This window comes from Chinchilla lanigera, unplaced genomic scaffold (assembly GCF_000276665.1).
Source record: "Chinchilla lanigera isolate Chin_1 unplaced genomic scaffold, ChiLan1.0 scaffold00028, whole genome shotgun sequence".
NCBI classification, from domain to species: domain Eukaryota; kingdom Metazoa; phylum Chordata; class Mammalia; order Rodentia; family Chinchillidae; genus Chinchilla; species Chinchilla lanigera.
The window spans coordinates 5661690-5681959 of record NW_004955429.1 but is presented as its reverse complement, the minus strand read 5'-3'; the positions used below and the strand labels follow the sequence as shown (position 1 = coordinate 5681959).

At 43.1% G+C, this 20270-nt stretch overlaps 1 protein-coding gene across 1 annotated transcript in view; it reads right to left on the bottom strand.

The window, feature by feature from the left end:
- LOC102011029 (chromosome unknown open reading frame, human C10orf67) overlaps positions 1-7884 on the bottom strand; it is a 124214-nt gene extending 116330 nt beyond the window's left edge. Inside the window, exon 1 of the mRNA XM_013515364.1 lies at positions 7712-7884. Coding sequence (XP_013370818.1) covers positions 7712-7818 — 107 coding nt within the window. The 5' untranslated portion in view covers positions 7819-7884. The remainder of the gene's footprint in view (positions 1-7711) is intronic.
- Between the last annotated feature and the right edge of the window lie 12386 nt (positions 7885-20270).

Sequence of the window (20270 nt, the reverse complement as noted above, 5' to 3'; positions counted from 1 at the left end):
ACACACACACACACACCCCAACCATTATACTTTTAAATATGTGTCTCACAAAGCTTAGATAATAATGTAGATGTTTCCTAAAGTTACTATAAATCTCTAAACTTTTGATTTTTTAATCTGTCACTCTAATTATCCCTGGAGGTATCTCACTAAAGTCCTGGTCGTGTCACTAACCTGCTAAAAAGGACTTTTATAGCCTTCTTTTTCCAAAGAATTAAACTCAGTTCCTTTATTCTGACTTAAAAAAATCTGAGTTCAAACTAAATGAGCTTCAGACATTTCACACAGAACAAGTGAACACTTACTGTTTATCAAGTGTTCTTTTTTGCTCCAAGAACAGTAATGGTGGACAAGGAAAGGTCTTTGCTCTTGTAAAACTTACATCCTCACGGGTTTGACCTCCAGTAAGCAAGTCAACAAAGTATGTTCCATATCCTGAGCTAGTGGCAAGCCTCATCTCTGACGCCATACTCCCCACACACTGTACTCACCTGCCTCACTCCCACCAGGGAAAATTCCCAAATTACACCTCTTCCCCCACAGTACCCTCAGCCCCACAGCTCTACCTGTCAAAATCATTTGTAATCACACTCTTCCCTATCCATCCTCTCCCCTTCTTAGAGCAGAGGAATCAACAAACTAATCAGTGGCATGGGGTGATGAGATAGGTTGGAAACCATCCAGAGAAAGCTAGCGGGCTTGATAGCTAAGGATGTGAGTCAGGATGGGGAAAGCGAGAAGCAGCATGGGGTATGGGCAGAGGAGAGAGCTATGCTGCAGGGAAAGCCAGATACACAGAATAAGTAAGTGTACTGAAGAGGACAGAAGTCAAAATTTTCAGTTTCAGGAAAGATGTTTATAAACATAGAAAAGGAGTAGGGTAGGAAGGGTTCTGAGACAATGGAATGGAACTAGGAAGTCTGGTATAAATGCATCCTTTATAAATAAATAAATAATCACTTAGATGTACAAACTGTTATGGCGCATATATGTATATATATGTGTCATATATGGTATGTGTGTATATATTTATGTAGATAGATAGATATGTATTTCTAATCAAGACCTACTACAGTAGCGATGGGCACGACAGATGCTGGCTCTAAATACAGTTACTATCCTCTACTAAGAGGAACTGTGGCTTCAGAGACGGCTGGTTAAATGGCTGGATAAAGGTTTAATATTATATAAAAGTGAAAGTATAAAACGTTATGCCAGAATCGGAGTATATACCCCCAAAACATGGGAACTTGTAAAAACAAAGGAGAAAAGAGATTGAATAGACTCCCACTGGCTACATCGAAGACAATTTGAACACTGAAATAAAAGGTGAAAGTATCAAATTATAACCCTTTAAATCAAATCCAGCCATTTAAACGGATATGATGCAATGAAAAAAAATGAATAAATTGTAATGGGAGGCTTTAATAACTGTGTAAAAAAGATAAAAACAGGATCACCGCTTGGCAGTCACTGTAAAGGTAGCTGATTTAGAAGTCACTGGTCAGCATAAGTTTGTTAAAAAGAAATTTTATAATACTTACTAATGAAATAGTAATTTATTCCATGGAAAAGAATGGTAAATTTAAAGCAGCAAACCTTGGAAGACACCAACTCCACAAAGTCAAGATTAATAGGGAAAAGAATGAATACAGGAGAACAGCATCATTTCTGTAGCATTCTTGACATGAATGCAGGACCGAAGTCCAGTTACAAGGAAACATTCTATGAGCCTAGGTAGAGAAAAACATTCTACAAAATGTAGCATCTGTACTTTTTACACATGTCAGTGACATAGAAGACAAGAGGCTCTGGAACTCTTCCAGGTAGAATATGTCATACGGCCTCATGGGAAGTTATAATCAATTGATCAGGGAAGACAGAACTCAAACCTGATCAACAGACAAGTCTGCCATCTGATGCTAAATATATACAGTCTTACAACCCCATCCAGAAGTGATTGTATTTATTTATTTGTTTTTTTAGGTACTGGGAATCAAACTCAGGATCTTGCACATCCCAGGCAGGCCCTGTGCCATTGAGCTATATTCTTGGTCCTCAGAAGTCACTTTCAAAGACAAAAGGAAATCCTCCCACTGAACAGAACCTGGAGCAGTACACTTGGGTGTCTACTTTTTCTACATGAGAAATGACCAGAAGTACATATCTATATTAATTTATGGGCAGTTGTTAAAGTGTTAGCTGCATGGTTAGGAAGCTGGAAGAAATAAAATTGAGATGGGTATCAAAATCTGTGGAAGAACTATGTGTGTGAACCTCTTAGAATGGACACAGTGTGTAAACATCCCCATACGAATGCTCACCAAAGTGCATCTATTACAAAGAAAGTGCTCAGTATTCAGGGAATGACAGAATGGCAAAATGACATATTCTGTGGACATCAGTTAATTTCTGCATTGATCCCAGTGCTTGCCATTGCCTTTGAACAAAATATGGAGGCAAGGATGGAATTCAACAGCATGTTCTTTGCCGTACCAAGGCTGCCCTGCCTTCTCAGCAAATACTACGTGTCTAAATGGCTAACAGTAGCCATCAATGCTGAGCCCTGGCTGACAACTATGCACTCCTTCCATCATCCTCATGGGGACAGCACTACATTCTAGTTATAAATCTGCATTCTCAGACCATAATGCATGTGCAAGAACCACCATGCATGAACTTACAGAATATCTCCCCCACCAGCATGGTATTCTGCAAAGCATCACTTCTGATCAAGGAACCTATTTCACAACAAAAGAAGTGAACCAATGGTCTCAGGCCCTTGGCGTTAACTGGTCTTATCGCATAACTCATCACCATTAAATTGGTGCCCATTCGGACACCAACTAGAATGGTTTACTGAAGATTCAGTTATAACAGTTGAGATACAAATCCACAAAGGGGTGTAGTTCTGTCTTACGGGTTCCAGTAGATGCTCTGAATCAGTATATGGTGCTCTCTTTCCTACAGCCATAGTTTCAGGAATCAAGTTGTATAATTGGAAGAGGCTCCTGGCCCTATTGTGCCTAATAACACACTCCCACAATGACTGCTTCCTGACTGAGCAACTTGATGAATTGATGGTTTGGAGGCCTTAGTTGTCAGGGGGAATATGGTTCCAAAGGAAAACGCAGGGATTCCATTGAACTAGATGAGCTGATACCTGGCCAACAGATGCACTAGTAACCATTACACCATCTTTTCCTAATTAAAAATCCTAATACCACTGAGGTATATGCAGAAAAGGGATTACTCCCCTGCCCAACACATTGATTCTGATTAGAAGAGACAGTTGGGGGCAGTATGCAAGGGAGTCAAAAGAGATTATGTCTGGAATGCAGAGCATTCTCTAAAGTACCTCTTGGTGTTTCCGTGCTCAAGAGTAAATATTAATGGAAAAGCATAGCAACCCAAACAAGATGACAAAACTTTGGAGAACCCAAGACCTTGAAGAATGAAGACAAGGTTCTCCTAGCTGAGCAAAGGACTTAGACTATGTGTACTTGTTAGTAAATTTCTTAGTTCAGCAAGCCATTCCTCCAGACCAAGGGTGCTTGCGCCCTCTGGCAAGTTTCCCGCCATCAGGCTGTGAGTTTCATTCCTCTTCCTGTTCTCCTGCATGAGGCCTTGTCTCAGTCATGGCAGGGGGATTCTACAATCTCAGTTCCTTTCTCAGTATTGTTCAGACCTGAATAGCGTAGCTACTATCATGCTACTACTTAGAGTCTTCTTTTACCACTGTACCACCTTTTACTAGTTGAAAAAATCTGTAATATTTAATAGGGAACAGGCAATATTACCCATTCAAAGCACTGATGAGGTTCCTGCTTCCTGTCTAGATTATGAGTGCCGTATCAATAGAATAAACATGAACAACCTCCTGACCTTACCCTGTTTCTTTATACTTTACACGGTTCCACATTTAAAAGACCTCAGTGGTCCAGCCTTCCAGTCTAGAAACAACTCTCCTTTACCCTCCCTAGTGCTAAGTGGCTCCATTTTACTATTCAACTTCATTTTTCATTAAATTCCATCATGTATTTTTTTATCCCTTCCTATTTTAAGCAGAAGACCTATTGTGCAAGGTAAGGTTATGGAGTATGGACCATTTTTATAATTTTTCTATCTATCTGCCTATCTATCTATCTATCTATCATTGTCATCTATCTTCAGCATACGATTTAGAAACTTGGAATAATGTTTTCAGTTATTCCTTCTGCCACTATAATATTGCAATAATACAATACAGCATTTAAAATCAAATCCAATAATTTTATAGATATCCCCTCTGGAGAGTCTAAAAGCAATATTAGTACCTATTTATTGAGTGTTCAACTTGCCCTTTGTGTTTTCTTAAGATGTATATACTAGCATCCACATTTTCTCCTATAGTAATCCTTACAACAAGCTAACAGGGGATATACTAACTTTCTTGTCTGAGTGTGTAGAAACCGAGGTTCTAAGGGTAAATAACTCACCTGAAATAAGCTAGACGGGGCAGATTTCTTGTCCAAGACTCTAGTGTGGACAGACCTATCACTCTAATGTCCTCCTCAGTCCTAACTTTTTGTGTGACTGATTCAAAAATATCTATCCCATGAGATTCTATCTCTTTAGAATCTAAATGAAATGTGAACATTCATTCTCCAGCCTCCCTTCAAATTCCAAATGTCTCTAATTTTAGATGAAAACCCAACTGCCTAGGATGGAAGTCCACATCACAACAAATTAGCTAAGTGGTTCCTACACAGGCCTTATTTATAATCTGAGCAATTCCATTTCTGAATAATAGGTTGTGCATAAAGAGCAGTCTTGTGCTTTATGTTAAAGATAACAACTATGTTTTAAAATAAACTAGATACAAAATTAACATAGTGCCTTAGTATAGAAATGGATCTGTGAATATTTATTAATAGAATGCAACAACACTTCCCACTGAATACTGGAATAGCCCATCCTAACAAACGCTTGTTAATGACTTAGTCAGTGGAGATGGCATTAGGTGTGCTTAACCTTCTCTGTGCATGCTGCTTGGTGTTATACAGGGAAAGAGTGTTCCCTCTTTTTCCTCTTCAAATACCAGATTTTTCATGTGCCCCATGGTCTAACGGTCTTGCCTGTACACATGCTCACTTCCTGGCTGATCTCCCCATATCTCACCTTCGCTCACACCATCTTGGTGCTAATTGTGCCCAGACTGATACACCTAATTGGACTTCTCTTTTGGTCTTCAGACTCATATAGCCAACTACATACTTAACGGTTTAAATGGATTTCTAATAGTCACTGCCACAGGTGATGTCCCAAAGTAATATTCCCCTTAAACCTGTCCCTCTCATTATCTTCCCCAACACAGTTGATGGCAACTTCCAGTTAAGTATGGAGCCCTTCCTATACAGGGGAAGTCCATGGGCAACCCTACCGACCCTACCTTCAACATAGATCAAAAGTCTGACTGCGTCTCTCGGCACCTCCAACTATTGCTTCGCCAGTGATCTCTTTTCTTAAGAGATGTAACAGCTCCCTAACTGGTTTCCCTGTTCCCTGCCCTTGTCCTTATTATAGTCTATTATCAAATCAGCAGTGAGAGTAATCCCATTGAAAAATGAGTCAGGTAAGGGGCTGGGGATTTAGCTCAGCAGCACTGTGCCTGCCTGGCAAGCGCAAGGTCGTGAGTTCGGTTCCTGGTACTGGAAAAAAAAAAAAAAAGAAAGAAAGAAAAATGAGTCAGATAACATCAGTCCTCTGTCCCAGTGACCTCCCGGATTTCTACTTAATTCAAAGTGAAAGCTGAAGTCCTTAAGTGAGCTAAGGCCCTCCACCACTGAGTACTAACCCCCTTCCCTGCAACCCTGCTGCCACAACTTGCCTCTTACATCAGTTCCAGCCACACAGAGGCCTCCTTGCTGTTCCTAGGGTGTCCAGGCACTCTGCTCCCCACACCCTGTCTTCTCTGCCTGTCCCCTGATATATCCACATGGCTCCCTCCTCAAACCTGGGGGTCTTTACCCCCATGTCACCTTCACCAGGAAGACTTCCCTGACCACCATATCTAAAATTACAGCCTCTGCTCCCCTTGTCTCTCCCTGCTTTCCATTTCTATTTACACTGAGCCACTAGCCAACTTATTACACAGTCCACTTATTTATCTAGTTTGTCCCTGGTTCCTGCCTAGAATGTAAACTTTGCCGAGGCCTGGCTTCGGGCTGGTAAGTGTGGACTGTGCCTGCCCGGGACCTAATCTGCTGCACTCAGGTCTCAGATCCCAGGACTTCAGTCAGTGCTTGAGTCTCTCTCACTCACATAAGGGGACCAACCTGGGCCTTTGAGCACCTTGGGTGAAGAGAAACTAATATGGGCATCTGTGTCTCCTTGTTTAGTCATGAAATGTGCACTGAGCACCCAACGAGGTCAGTCTGTCCCTGAGTCTAGCTGGTGTGGTTTGTTGGGGAGCTACTCCACCATGGAATGCCAAGGAATCCGGGCAGGAAGTTATTCCAATGAGCAAACAACGGGGACAGTTAGACACAGTGAGGTACTCGTGTTTATCAGGAGCTACATCCAATACCTGCTTTCCACAGCCATCACTAAATCAGGGCATGGTGTGTACCCTGACTCATGTGACGTAACGCAGGTGAGCTGAGGAAGCTGAGCTTGGCAGGACGGCCCCTGGGTCTGTCCGACCACTGGGCTAATCCACTGCAGTCCTTTCTTCTCACCTGCAGATGCCACAGTGTGAGGGGCTTGCCTGGAAACCCCCCACTGGCCCTACCTCTGCCTTGGGGAATTTTAATACTCACAGCAGCTTATAGAGTGCTGGCTATTTACCGATTTACCATAGATGTTTAGGAAGAAAGATACATTTTCCTGGAAATATCAGCTTTACATTTATCCAAATAAACAACAAAATGGGCACAGGAGGCAAAGAAGGATTATGACAGGGAAGAACTATAAACTATAAATTATTTGGCAAGGAATAACAAATAATTACGTTGTCAAACATACATGGCACTGCTATGGCCTGAGTTTTTGTCCACGGAGAATTCACGTGGAAATCCTAATTCCCAAGGTGATGGTACTAAGAGGTGGGGACTTTGGAGATGATTAGGTCATAAAGGTGGGACCCTGATAAATGGGATTAGTGCCCTTGTAAAAGCCAGGTGGAAGGGGTAGCGTGGAGAAAGTCAGGAGGACTCCCCTGCCCCTTCCACCATGGGAGGACCCACCCAGATGATACTTTCTATGAAGTAGGGGCCATCATTAGCAAATCTACCAGTGCTTTGGTCTTGGACTTCTCAAGCTCTTAGGGAAGAAGTGTCTGTTATTTATAAACAATCTAATCTATAGTATTTTGTTATAGAAGCCCGAAGAAATAAAAACAGGGACGGTGTACCCTTTATGTATGGCCCTCTTGTAAACAATTACTAAGATTAGGTCACTTAATATTCTGTATGATCTACAAAGTAGCACTATTCATCATCGCTGTTTTCCAGAGGTGGTAAACTGAGGCACGGAGAAGCTAAGTCATTTGCTTAACTCATAGTCCCTAGGAGAGGGTAGGCAGGATTTGAACCCAGGCGATTGGGGTCAAGGGTGCGCGCTCTGAGGATACAGTCTTGGTACTCTTAAGACAGCGAAGCTTTGGAGCATGGGCCTCGAGACGCCAGGGCAGGGGCTCGGGGCGCGGGGCGCTGTGGTTCCCGCAGGTCACCTGGGGTGGCTCTGGTATTGTTCAATAACGGCGAGGTTCTTGACGAGCTTCCAGCACAGCTGCGTCCTGAACGCCTCCTTCAGGTTCCCTGTCGGAGCCTGGGCCATGCCTGCTGGGCAGTGACACCTCCAGCCGAGCGGCTCCCGGGGCGGTGGGAGTCACGAACCCGGCGTCCGTTGCCATGGCGACTCCAGGGCGCGAGGGCAGCCCGGGAACCCAGGGGCGGGGGCGGGGCGGGGGCGAGAAGCGGAAGCTGCTGGTTTTCCGGAGAAGAGCGGTGTCTGCCCAGGGCCCCTGCCCCTCCTCTGCCCTTCCTCTGCCCCTCCTCTGCCCCTCCTCTGCCCCTCCTCTGCCCCTCCTCTGCCCCTCCTCTGCCCCTCCTGACTCACGGTTGGCCTTGGACGCGTACTTCTCCCGCAGGGCTGCGGTGGAAATGTCTCCAGCAAAGCCGCAGCCCTGTCAGTGACTCTGCTACGTCCCCCCACCCCGTCCCCGATCCTGTTTGCTTCCTCCCCTGGCACACACTGAGCTCAGCCTCTCTCGCGGACCCACGCGCTTGGAGGCAGGATTGGATCCTTGTCGTCCTACACCAACAGCCTCTCTGAGTGTTAGACCCCCAGCTTGGTGGCCGTCCTTTCCTTGGCCTCCCACCCTGTGCTGGAAGTCACCTTCGGGGAGGATGACAACTAGTGCACCGTCTGATAACGATGCGCGTGACGAGCTCAGCCCGAGGCTCGCAGGGCAGGGTCCCAAGCGGAGAGCAGGTGCCTGACGAATTCACAGTGCCTCGGCAGAGATTAAACACCCCTACACTCCTGTTGAATGTGAAAGTCAACCCAAGGTGTTAAGTTTTACACTGTGCAGTAAAGAGTGGAACTCGACTTTACTACATTTCTACCAGCAATGGAAGCTTTGCTTATCCTTTGTTTTAAATTCTGTAGCACTCATTGATGACTGAGCGGTGATATCTACGCTAATACCAGTATGTCATTGCCTTGTTTGGGAGTTACGCATCCTACCTCTCCATTTCACTTGTCTACAGAAAAATACATTTTTTTTCTCTCCCCTATAATAACTATGTGGAAAAGATTTTTGCTTTAGATGCTCAAAATACAAAATCACTGTAGCATGATCACTACTCCTGTGTTTAAAGACACGGATGAAAGCCCCCCAAATGCCGAACAAAAATCTTAACCGGTACTAAAATAATCTTCTGCGAAGTTTTGTTTTCCTTTGGGGAGTGGAAGGGAGCAAATGAATTACTTTTACTCTACAGAGGTTTTTTTATTTTCAAAATCTAACCTCAAAGTTTTTTCTAACTTCAAATTTTATTTAGGAAATTTCTTTTATATAATGAAAATCTTTTAAAGAAAGAAATGTACATGTCTACAAGTTATTTTTCTTAAGTATTTTTTTCATACTACAGTACATTCTTGAAACAGAAAGATTAAAATTCCAAGTGAAAATAAAAACCCGATCCATTTAGAATGGGGCCAAGGCAGTACAAAGAATGAGATAAGCTACTGGCTGTGTTGCTCATGCAATTGTAAATGAATATTTTGGAGCTGAGGAAAGATCTCATGAGTCATTGGTCAGGTCTGTACAGCATTTGTTGACTGATCCTTACTGCATGGTTACACCATCCACAGAAGCATACTGAACAAAACATCGTTGTTTGAACCCTGGCCTTAGCACTTAGCACTTGTGGAGGAGACAGTTTTGATGATGACAGTGTTTGAAAGTATGAACTACACAACAATTCTCTCCTTGTCAGTTACCTATATCTTACCTTTCAGGCATTCTGACTTGTGAAATTGTCCGCTGCAGAGCACATTCTCCCATACTAACTAGGGTTGGCACTATCCAAGCACTTCTTATATTAAATCCAGCCTTGATTTATCACATGTTGAATTCGTTGATGGTTTTTAGCAGAAAGTGCATGATCTCTGGGTAAAATTAAGAAAAAACAAAAAAACGGGTTCTGAAACTTAGAATGTTAGAGACGTTGTTTAACCTTTCAGAGCCTGTGTTCTCACAAGTAGAAACTGGGTAATGAACTTTTCTCAAAAGTGAGTGGGCACACAGGCGTGGTGGCACACACCTGTAATACCAGCACTTGGGAGGCTGGGGCAGGTGGGAGGCTGAGGCAGGTGGATTGTGTTGGGTTAGAGATCAGCCTGAACATAGCGAGACCTTCTCAAAAAGAAAAAAAAAAAGTCAGTGAAGAGAGCCACAGATATAGCTCAGTGGCACAAGCACCTGCCTGGGAAGCTGGAGATCCTGAGTTTGATTCCTGGTACCAAAAAAGAAAAAGAAAGTCAGTGGGGAGTAATCCATAAAGCAGAGAAAGTCTGAAGCCCACATAATATACTGCAAAACTAATCTCAGCCAGATTTTCTTTTTTTTTTTTTTTCTTTTGTTTTTTTCTTTTTCAAGACAGGGTCTCACTATGCAGTTCAGGCTGGACTTGAGCTCACTTTGTAGCCCAGGCTGGTCTGAAACTCACAACGATCCTGCTGCCTCAGCCTCTCAAGTGCTGGGATGACAGGTGTGTGCCACTAGGCCCAGCCCAGCCAGATTTTCAAAGGAGTATATCGTATCTTCCCAAACCACCACTGAGAGACTAACCTTTATTGTGTAGAGTTTTCAGGTTTTAAAAAGTTGAAGATTTCATAAGCTAAAATGATTTTTTTCCTTGTTCAGTGAATAGGGCTTTGGGCACAAATTAAAAACACACATGTATAGATACAAGGTATATTTATGTGAAACTATCAACTACCAATTATTAAAAGAGATAACATTTCAGATTAAGTAGCATGAGGATTTGATTAAGAGTCAAGTCCTGACTCTAAACATAGTCATTTATATATTCCAGTTGGCTATCATCAATTCTATACTCTAGTAAAAGCCAGGAGTTTCAGTTTAGGTTAGTAATTTAAATTCTTTCTGGAGAGTCATCGTATGTAAATGCTTATTTTTCTTTTATCACCAGCTGTAATGTATCATTATGTGGTACAGGCTCTGTTATGTAAACTTGTTTTATATCATACTTCATCCATAACCAGAGTTCTTAAATAAAGGGTTGGGAAAGGAAATAGCAAGGCCTTCAGCCAGGACAGCAGCATGCTACTAAGTCCCTGATGGAAAAACTCCTGAAAGTAGATCATTTTGATGTCTTAAATTTTGTTGCAGTGAGACAACATATACACTGTAGAAGCCCATTAGTGTATCTTGTCACCAAGCTAAAACTGACAGCCATGATGATAGCACAATAGGCAATTTGGGCGGGGACAACCCAAGTATAGAGTCTGTATCTCTTACTGCCAAGTGTCTTTTTTGGTTTATGTTTTGGTTACTTTTCTCTCATTGCTGAGACAAACTATCTGATACCCAAAATTAATAAAGGAAAGGTTTATTTAGCTCACAGTTTGTGGAGGTTCCAGTCCATACTTGGCTGGCTCCAAGGCAGAGTGGCACATGGCAGAGAGCAACTGTTTTGCTGTCTACACATAAGACAGCAAAAGCAACAAGAGCAAAAGGGAGGAGTGGTGGCAAGCAGCCTCTTTCCCCTACGTATGCAAACTACCCGCCCCAGGGCAGGTGTAGCATTTACACCCATAATCCCAGCACTGGATCATGGATCAAACATAAACTCTAAAACCCCACCCCATGACTGCATGAGGCTTTTGGGGGGACATCTAGACACAAACCATAATAGTTTATTTTGTTTTGTTTTGTTTTGTTTTATTTGAGGTACTAGGGATTGCATGCAGGGCCTTTGCACAGACCTACCTCCCCAGCCCTTTTAATTTTTTTTTAAAATTTTATTTTTGAAAGTGTCTCGTGAGTTGCTAAGTTGCTCAAGCTGAGCTTGAACTTGGGGTTCTCCTGTCACAGCCTCCCAGAGTGCTGGGGTGCAAAGTGTTCTTGAGTGCTGGAGCAATCTTTTCCAGTGTTCAGAGCTAAGTCTAGATCATGAGCTTTTCAAAGGAAGATTAGTAACAACTTGAAGAACTTGGTAGAGCTTCACTGTTGCAGAAGTGAGCCTGAGAGATTTCTATACCCACCACTAAGGGAAATTTGGTGTATCTCTGGGTGCCTTCAAACAACGGGAATGGATCCTCATTTCTGGCACCTAACCTCAGAAAACTGTGATGTGCCAGGACTGCCGTATAGAGTGAGGTGGCTGGGGAGTCACACAAGGGCAATTACTGTATTCCGTGCCATGTGTGCGTTCATCCTTTGCAAGATGTCTCTATTTTATATGATACTAAGAAAAGCCACTGCCAACTACAGTTATACCTTGATGCAGAATCAGTGAGGGAAGGTAGATATTGGGAATTTTTCCAGCTGAAACCCTATCTGGGAGCTCCATTCCTCACACCCCAGAGGGACACACTTTCTGAGAAACAGAACACACACATACACACACAAGAGAAGCAGAACAATCCACCATACTTTCCCACAACCTGATAAAGTGACTGCCTCATTCTTTGTTCTTTTCCCAGTGTCACAAGGCAGCCAGCCTATGCCTAATTCTTGTTCTTGGGTCCGTAGATGCCAAGACTTGATTTAGACGGGAACGTGATTTGAGTTAGTGTGAGCACGCAGGCCCCCTCCCCGAGGCTTCGTGTTTTGTGGTTCCAGTTACCCGCAGTTAGCTGTCGATAGTACTAAACCCTGCTGCAGAGTGCAGTAAGCGGTCTTGAGGAGAGACCACATTCTCATAACTTTTATCACAGTATTATTATACTTGTCCTACTTTATTATCAGTTATTGTTAACGTATAAGTTAAACGTTATCATACGTGTGTATGCACAAGAAAAAAACACAGTGTCTATACAGTTCAGGGTTCACTGCTGTCTGTGGCTTCAGGCATTCCCTGGGCATCTTGTAATGTCTCCCCTATAGGTAAGAGGGGGACTGCCATATTCCCCTGCAGGCTGACCTAAATGAGCCTGGTGTTTAGACCTCTTGCATGAGGACTAGATACAGAGCTGAAGGGTCCCAGCAGGGACCTCAAGTCAGACTGGACTGGTATGAGCATGGTTCTGTCTTATAAGTACTTCTCAGTAGCAATATTAGGCATCTTGCATTGCCCTCAGCTTTGAACTCTTAGCTCACAACTGTGGTGTCAAAAATTGAATTTAGCAATTTTGAGGACTGCAAAGGAATGCTACCCAAAGGAGACTATGGTTGTGTGACCTGAAGTTTTGTTATGGTCTTGATATTGGTTCATTTACTGGGACCCCTTTCTGTACGTATGTTACACAGATAACGCTGTAGCCAAGGACCGATCTGGAATGCATCCTCCAGGCCTGGTCCTTCTACAGTTGCCCCAGTCAGGAAGTCCGCACTATAGAAAGGACCACTCCAAGCTCTGCTGCTCACTGTGTCTTGATCAATGAGCTACACCATGTTAATTAATATACTGAGTGTCCAATATTTTGTTGTTGTTGTTGGCAGTGGCGGTGGTGGTTCTTTTGCAGTGCTTGGGGTCAAACCCAGGGCCTCATGCATGCTAGGCAAGCAAGCTTTCTTCCACTGAGCTACCACTCTAGCCAGAAAAAGGTTCTTATGGGTGGATGTAGTGGCCTATTGACTGTTAAAATAAATGTTAGAACTGGGCTCACATTGGTGAATTTATAGATGTTGAAGAAATGTAGAAGAGTTGAAGCAGTTCAAAGAGCAGCCCACTTTCACACACACAGAATGTAAGAACCTAATAAGGCTGTGACTTAAACCCTCATTGGAGATTGGGGGTTGGGGATTGAAGCTTGAGCTCCCTGTAGTCTTAGGTTTCTAGGTGTCTGATGTCCACTGGGTCTCGCATCTGGATGCCATCACATCTGCTTCAGATGAACCATTAATGTCTGGAGCTAGGGGTCAGAAGGGTGAGATTTCATGGAGCTTCTAGACCAGGTTGTATGAATTGTTTGGGTTGTGCTTGCTAATGAATGTTGTTTACGTTTGTTTTGAAAAAAGTGTCTGTGACTTGTTTACGTTATAACCTGAGATTAAATTTGTATGGAAACAGCTAATATTTACCATCCTCAGACTTCTTCAAAGAGTACAAATCTATGCAAAGGAACCTGAGTTGTCCGTCACCAAACTAGGTGAGTTTTCAGGGAAGCCACAAGAAATGATAACAGCTTCCTAAATAGAATTGGTTTTGATGTATGGGGCAGAAACTGCATCTGTCTTGTTCATCCTATATTCCTAGGGCTCTGATTCATTGCTTCCACATAGTAAGTGTGCAATAAATATTTATCAGATGAATGAGTAACTCTGGATATCCTCTTTAGAAATGCAGTTCCCAAAAAACTGAGCCACTAGAAAACTAGACAGGGAAATCCTGTTGGTTGATTTCAAATTAATGAATCCAAAATACTATTTTAATGCATTGAAATGGCATAGGTTTATGCAAAGCAGTCTGTAATAAAGTGCTGGTTTTTATAGTAAAAATTCCAAATGATGCAGGAAATGCAAAGAAAATTAAATTTTAAGAAAGAAAAGAGCTGATCCCTGTAGCAGGAATATCTAAAGACCATTTCATAGAAGAGCTGATGTGGAGCCAAGAAAAAGTTGAGTGTGACCCATGCAGGGGGCAAGGAGTGGGTCACAGCACACAGTAGTGTCTGGATGTGTTGTGTTCCTGAGGAATGGCTCCATCTCTGTTGCAGCTTTATGAAAACGTGCTGCTCTTCATGATGTATGCGTAGATGGAATTTGTATTGGAAATGGACTTTGCTACAGGCAAGTGGGCAGTGGACAAGGAAACAGGAGAATAAAGTCTGTATGCATTCATGCTAAGAGTTTTCTTCTTTTTTTAATCATAAGAAGCTGAACATATTGGAGCACACCTGTTATCCTAACCCTTGGGTGGCTGAGGCAAGAGGATTGTGAATTCAAGACTACTCTGGATTACATAAGAAATCCAAGCCTGGACTATAGAGAGAAACCCTGTCTCAAAAAATAAAAATGAATAAATAAATTTAGTTAAAAATTTTTTTTAAAGGGCTGGAGATATCAGTTAGTACAAATTTCTGGCTTCACTCTTTAGTATTGCAAAAGAAACAGTGACAACTAGGAAAATACTGGGATGGATAATCAAACCACTACACCCCCAGCCCTATTTATTTTATATACTTTTTTAAAATTTTGAGATAGGTTCTCACTAAGTTGCTAAATTCACCAGGCTGGGTTTGAACTCATGATAATCCTCCTACCTCATCTTCTTAGAATGCTATTATAGGCATGTGCCACTACTGGCTAGATCATAGTCATATTAGGGGAAGGGCCTTATTTTTATTTGTATATGTGAAACAGGCATTACATATGGCAAAAAAAACTTTTTTTAGAACTATTTAATTAATATAGTTTAACATTTCTGCTTAAAGAGTAGAAAAAGGATTTCATGGCTTCTTTCTTTTTTTTTTGGTACCAGGAATTGAACTCAGGACCTTATGCTTGGTGCTGGGGATATAGTTCAGTGGCACAGCACCTGCCTGGCAAGTGCAAGGTTCTGAGTTCCATTTCCAGTACCAAAATAATGATAATAATAATAATAAAAAAAGGACCTTACACTTGCCAGGCAGGCACTGTGCCACTGAGCTATATCCCCAGCCCTTCATGGCTTCTTAAAACTTTCTCAAATGTGTTTATGATTAATGAACTTGTAAGTGGCAGCTTACATTGCTGATGTTCTTTTCCCTAAATCCCTTCTGAAGATGTAGACTAACATAGGAGGACCACTGCCAAGCTCTGTGTAGCGTATGCAAAGCATTCAAGTAACAGCAGAGCACATTTCTCTGTTATGTTTTGCCACACTACTGCCACGGCAGGGAGGTGGAGATAGGTGTGAACTGTTGCCTCTCGGAGAGAGGATTCCTCCGTCTGCCCCTTCTGTCTTGGACAATTCACTGGCCAAGTCCCCTTTGCCTGTAACCAGCCTGGAGTTTCTTCTGACTTAATAAATTTTAATTGTTCCCCTCCCTATCTTGACATCCACATCGGCTCACTTACTACTCTACTTTAATTCCCCTTGGTCATTCTCCAGGTTCCAAAGCTGGACACAGTCTGTGGTTTTGTGTTTGGCTTTGCTTTCATTGTCTTCTCAGACCACCTGCCTAGCTCAATTCATAAGCTAATAAGACTCCTGTGTCCAGGGTCATGGGCTTGGTTCCGGACACCTCCCTTCCTTGGCCAGGAAAATTCCTGTGATTCCCCCAGCTCCAGCCTCTCAATGTACTGATGCAGTCATGAGGCTGAATTTCTGGATTATTTGAGTAGATATAGTACATCTACCCAACCCTCCTCCAAAGGGCTTTCTTTCTGTCAAACGGCCTTTAATTTGTTATGAGGACAACAGTTGAGTTCTAAGGCTCAATCTCTCCTCCTTATAAAGAGGGTGATGATTAATATGAATAATTATAAAACCTATGTGTAACCACAAAAAAGGGGGATGCAGTATCACTTGTGCCCTGAGAGTAAAACCATGCAGAAATGCCCACAGTTGTTACACTAGCCAAAGAATGAAAGATAAAACAACATAAAAGCAAAGAGAGAGGGAAAAAGATTATACTGGTGAGGTGGTATTATGAGTGAACTTACTCATTCCTCTGAATTGTCTCCTAATATTATTATTAATAGGCCAGATGTGCAGAAATCCTGTAAATGTCTGGCTCTGTCTTTTTTTGTATGTCCAAACAAAATAGCTTCATTTCCTATCGCTTGTATTTTCCTGTGATTTTAAAAAAACATCCCGGCTGGGCTGGGAGTATTGCTCAATGGTAGAGTACTTGCTTAGCATGTATGAGGCCTTGGGCTTGAACCCCAGGACTGCGGAGTCAATCAATAAATGTTAAAATTGAAATTCTCAGCATGCACGCAATGGGAGGAGACTTTAGCCCCCTATCCTTTGTCCATCTGCCCATTTGCCTGTGGCTGAAGTCTCTCTAAGCACAGAGTGGCTTTGTCTTCTTCATTGCAAAATCACCATGATCGCTAGGTTACTAACGCACTCTTACCTGGGCGAAACCTTGGAGGAGAAGGGGGGCTTCCAGAAGAGCACAAACACAGAGGACTTTGAAATGAGATGCTGGACATCATCGTTCTTTGGCTCACTGTCATGCTCACCCAAGGGAATTGCTCACTGGCATTTTATTCCTATAGGTCCTTCTCCCTCTCCAAGGAGACTCTTTCCCTGTTTCAGCTTTGCCTTGTCCTCTGCTCTCCATTCTGAAAACCTACCGGCACCTAACCCTTCTCTTCTGGGGGCTCAGAGGTACCTTCCCTGTGGGTGACATGGCGCCAGAGATGACATGGTGCCAGAAATGAGCTTCAAAGGCTCAGTAAGAGCTGGCCTGGACAACAATCACAGAAAAGCCACACAGGACCCAACAAAGAGCCCACGCCAGACTCTGCCAACAGGAAGAGCATTATGGGCCCAGAGGACCTCGAAGGCCACCACTGCCATGTGGTGTGTGTGATGCGCAGATCAGCGGGGAGGAGGGCGGAGAGAGGCCCAGACTTTTCCTGTGATCACAACAATTTGGGAGCATTCTGACAGCAGTGCAGGGAACAAGCTGAAGCTGCAAGTCTGAAGCCAGCGTGACTTGCGGAGCTGTTCAGCTGGGAGGCGGGGAGAGGCAGAGCCACAGCCAAGCTTGCAGGAGACGAGCCAGGCCTGAGTGAAAGGTGACCCAGTAAACAGACCAGTGGCATCTGCTCCATCGTGCAATCCCACCAAAGCCGTGGTGGAGGGATGGGAAAAGATGTACATGCACATGGCCCATGGGAATGGGAGGCCTTAGTGGCAATCAAAGAATGGAAAGGGGAAGCAGAAGGATGAGCGGTAACCGACTCAGCGGAGGGGAGAAAGGCTGATCTCAAATCGGGCATGGTGAGAAACCAAGAAGTGAGATGTCTGCTCCAGGAATCTGCAGATCGACATGCTTCTGGAGGTGATCGAGAAGAGGGCTGGAAAACAGGACACAAGACAAAGCTCGTTTCAGAAGTGGACCTCAGATTCTCTGCCCTGGTCCATAGGGATGGGCACTGGCCCCTCATGTGTCGCCAGAAGCTAGAGGTTTATTCATGGTGATGGTGAACATGACTGTCTGGACCCCGTAACTCCAGCCGTGCTGAGGACCGCGCCTGTGTTGGAAATGAGAGAGGATGTGAAAGTCTTCACTGTGGATGCTGGGATATCTCCAGTGTTGTCCCCGCTGGGCTGGGAGAATGGAGACAGCCAGGTTTCTACGGCACAGGTAGATAGAAAAGACCCAAGATGCCCCACCCTGCAGGTTTACCAGTGCAATTTATGGCCTTGCAGGTCACTGCACAGTGAGACACCCCATGGCTGTCCTGACTTCCGGCACAGAATGCACAGTCACCTTAAATATAAGCCCACTGCCCAGAGTCGCCAGATGTTAGGCAAAGCCTAAAAGATAAAAGAGAACCCAGCATCAAAGGGAAAGAAGTGGCAAAGAGACTACGCACAAAATGAAAACCTGAAAAAAACTCCATCACTGGTTATCATCGATACTCTCAGACCATTAAGAGAAGACAAGTGCTCGGCATCAAGTGCTCACCTCACCAGCACCAAAAACCAAGTGAAGCAGGGTGCAGGATGAGATCATCACATTCCCTAACTGAACCAGGATTTATGGGGAGTGAGTCCATGCCGTCCCTGTGATGCACGCCAGGGCCCCAGCAGTGACAGGGAGCTCAGCGTCTGGACTGACAATCACTGCCTCGCCCCACTGCACAGAGAACTCCTCACACCCTCCTAGCTGCCACAGTTCTATTCTCTTAGAAATTCACACTATACACTGAAATCCTCTTCGATCTCCTTTTTCAGAGCACTGTAGTTTTCCTTGAATAGATCTTTTACTTCTTTTGTTACATTGATTCCTAAATATTTCTAACAAAAGAAGTAAAAGATGTATTCAAGGAAAACTACACTACTATGAAAAAAGAGATCAAAGAGGATTTCAGTAAATGGAAAAATATTCCTTGCTCACGGATAGGAAGAACCAATATTGTGAAAATGGCTATACTGCCAAAATTGTTGTACAGATTGAATGCAATTCCCATTAAACTACCATTAGCATACCTCACAGATCTAGACAAAACATTCCTTAAATTCATCTGGAGCCAAAAGGGACCCAGAATAGCAAAAGCAATTGTGGGCAACAAGGACAAGTCAGGTGGAATCACAATCCCTGACCTGAGATTATACTACAAAGCTACTGTAAGAAAACCAACCTGGTACTGGCTAAAAAACAGACCTGAAGATCAATGGAACAGACTGGAAGAAACAGATACAACTGCAAACACACTCAACCACCTAATCTTTGATAAAGGGGCCAAACAAACTCACTGGAAGAACGATAGCCTCTTTAATAAATGGTGCTGGATGGGGCCGGGGGTTTAGCTCAGTGGTACAGCGCCTGCCTGGTGAGCGCAAGATCGTGAGTTTGACTCCCAGTACCGAAAAACAACAACAACAACAACAACAACAACCACAACAACAAAATGATGCTGGAAAAATTGGCTTGCCACCTGCCAAAGACTGAAAATAGACCCAAGCCTATCACCATGCACCAAACTCAAGTCAAAATGGATCACAGATCTCAACATTAAACCAGAAACACCAAATCTATTGGAAGAGAAAATAGGTAAAAACCTTGAAGACATAGGGGTAGGCAGAGAGCTCATGAACAAAAACCAAACTGCCTGTGAAATAATTCAAAGAATCAACAACTGGGATCTCACCTACTGAAAAGTTTCTGCACATCTAAAGAAATCACCAGCAGAGTAAAAGGAAAATCCACAAACTTGGAAAAAATTTTAGCTGACTGTCCCTCAGACAAAGGCCTTCTATCTAGAACATATAAAGAATTAAAAAACTTCAGCCCCTCCAAATTCAAAGACCCAATCCAAAAATGGGCAGCTGAGATGAATATACACTTCTCAGATAAAGAAATACAAATGGCAAATAAATACATGAGAAAGTGTTCAACATCATTAGTCATTTGAGAAATGCAAATTAAAACAACATTGAGATTTCATCTCACCCCAGTAAGAGTGGCTATCATTAAGAAATCAACCAATAACAAATGCTGGTGAGGCTGTGGAGAAATAGGAACCCTTCTCCACTGCTGGTGGGAATGCAGACTGGTGAAACCATTGAGGAAATCAGTTTGGAGATTTCTCAGCAAACTAGGTCTAGAGGTCCCATTAAACCCAGCTATTCTCCTTCTGGGTATTTTCCCAGAAGATCTGAAAATGTCATATCATAGTGATACATGTGCACCCATGTTCATAGCAGTGCAATTTGTAATTGCTAAAGTGTGGAAACAACCCAAATGTCCATCCACTGAGGATTGGATAAAAAAATTGTGGTACTTTTATGTAATGTAATATTACTCAGCTATAAAGAAAGATAAACTCGAGGCTCTTATATGTAAATGGTCACAACTAGAGACCATACCCATAAGTGAAATAAATCAGACTTGCATGTGTAAGAATCGTATTGTCTCACGAGTGTAAG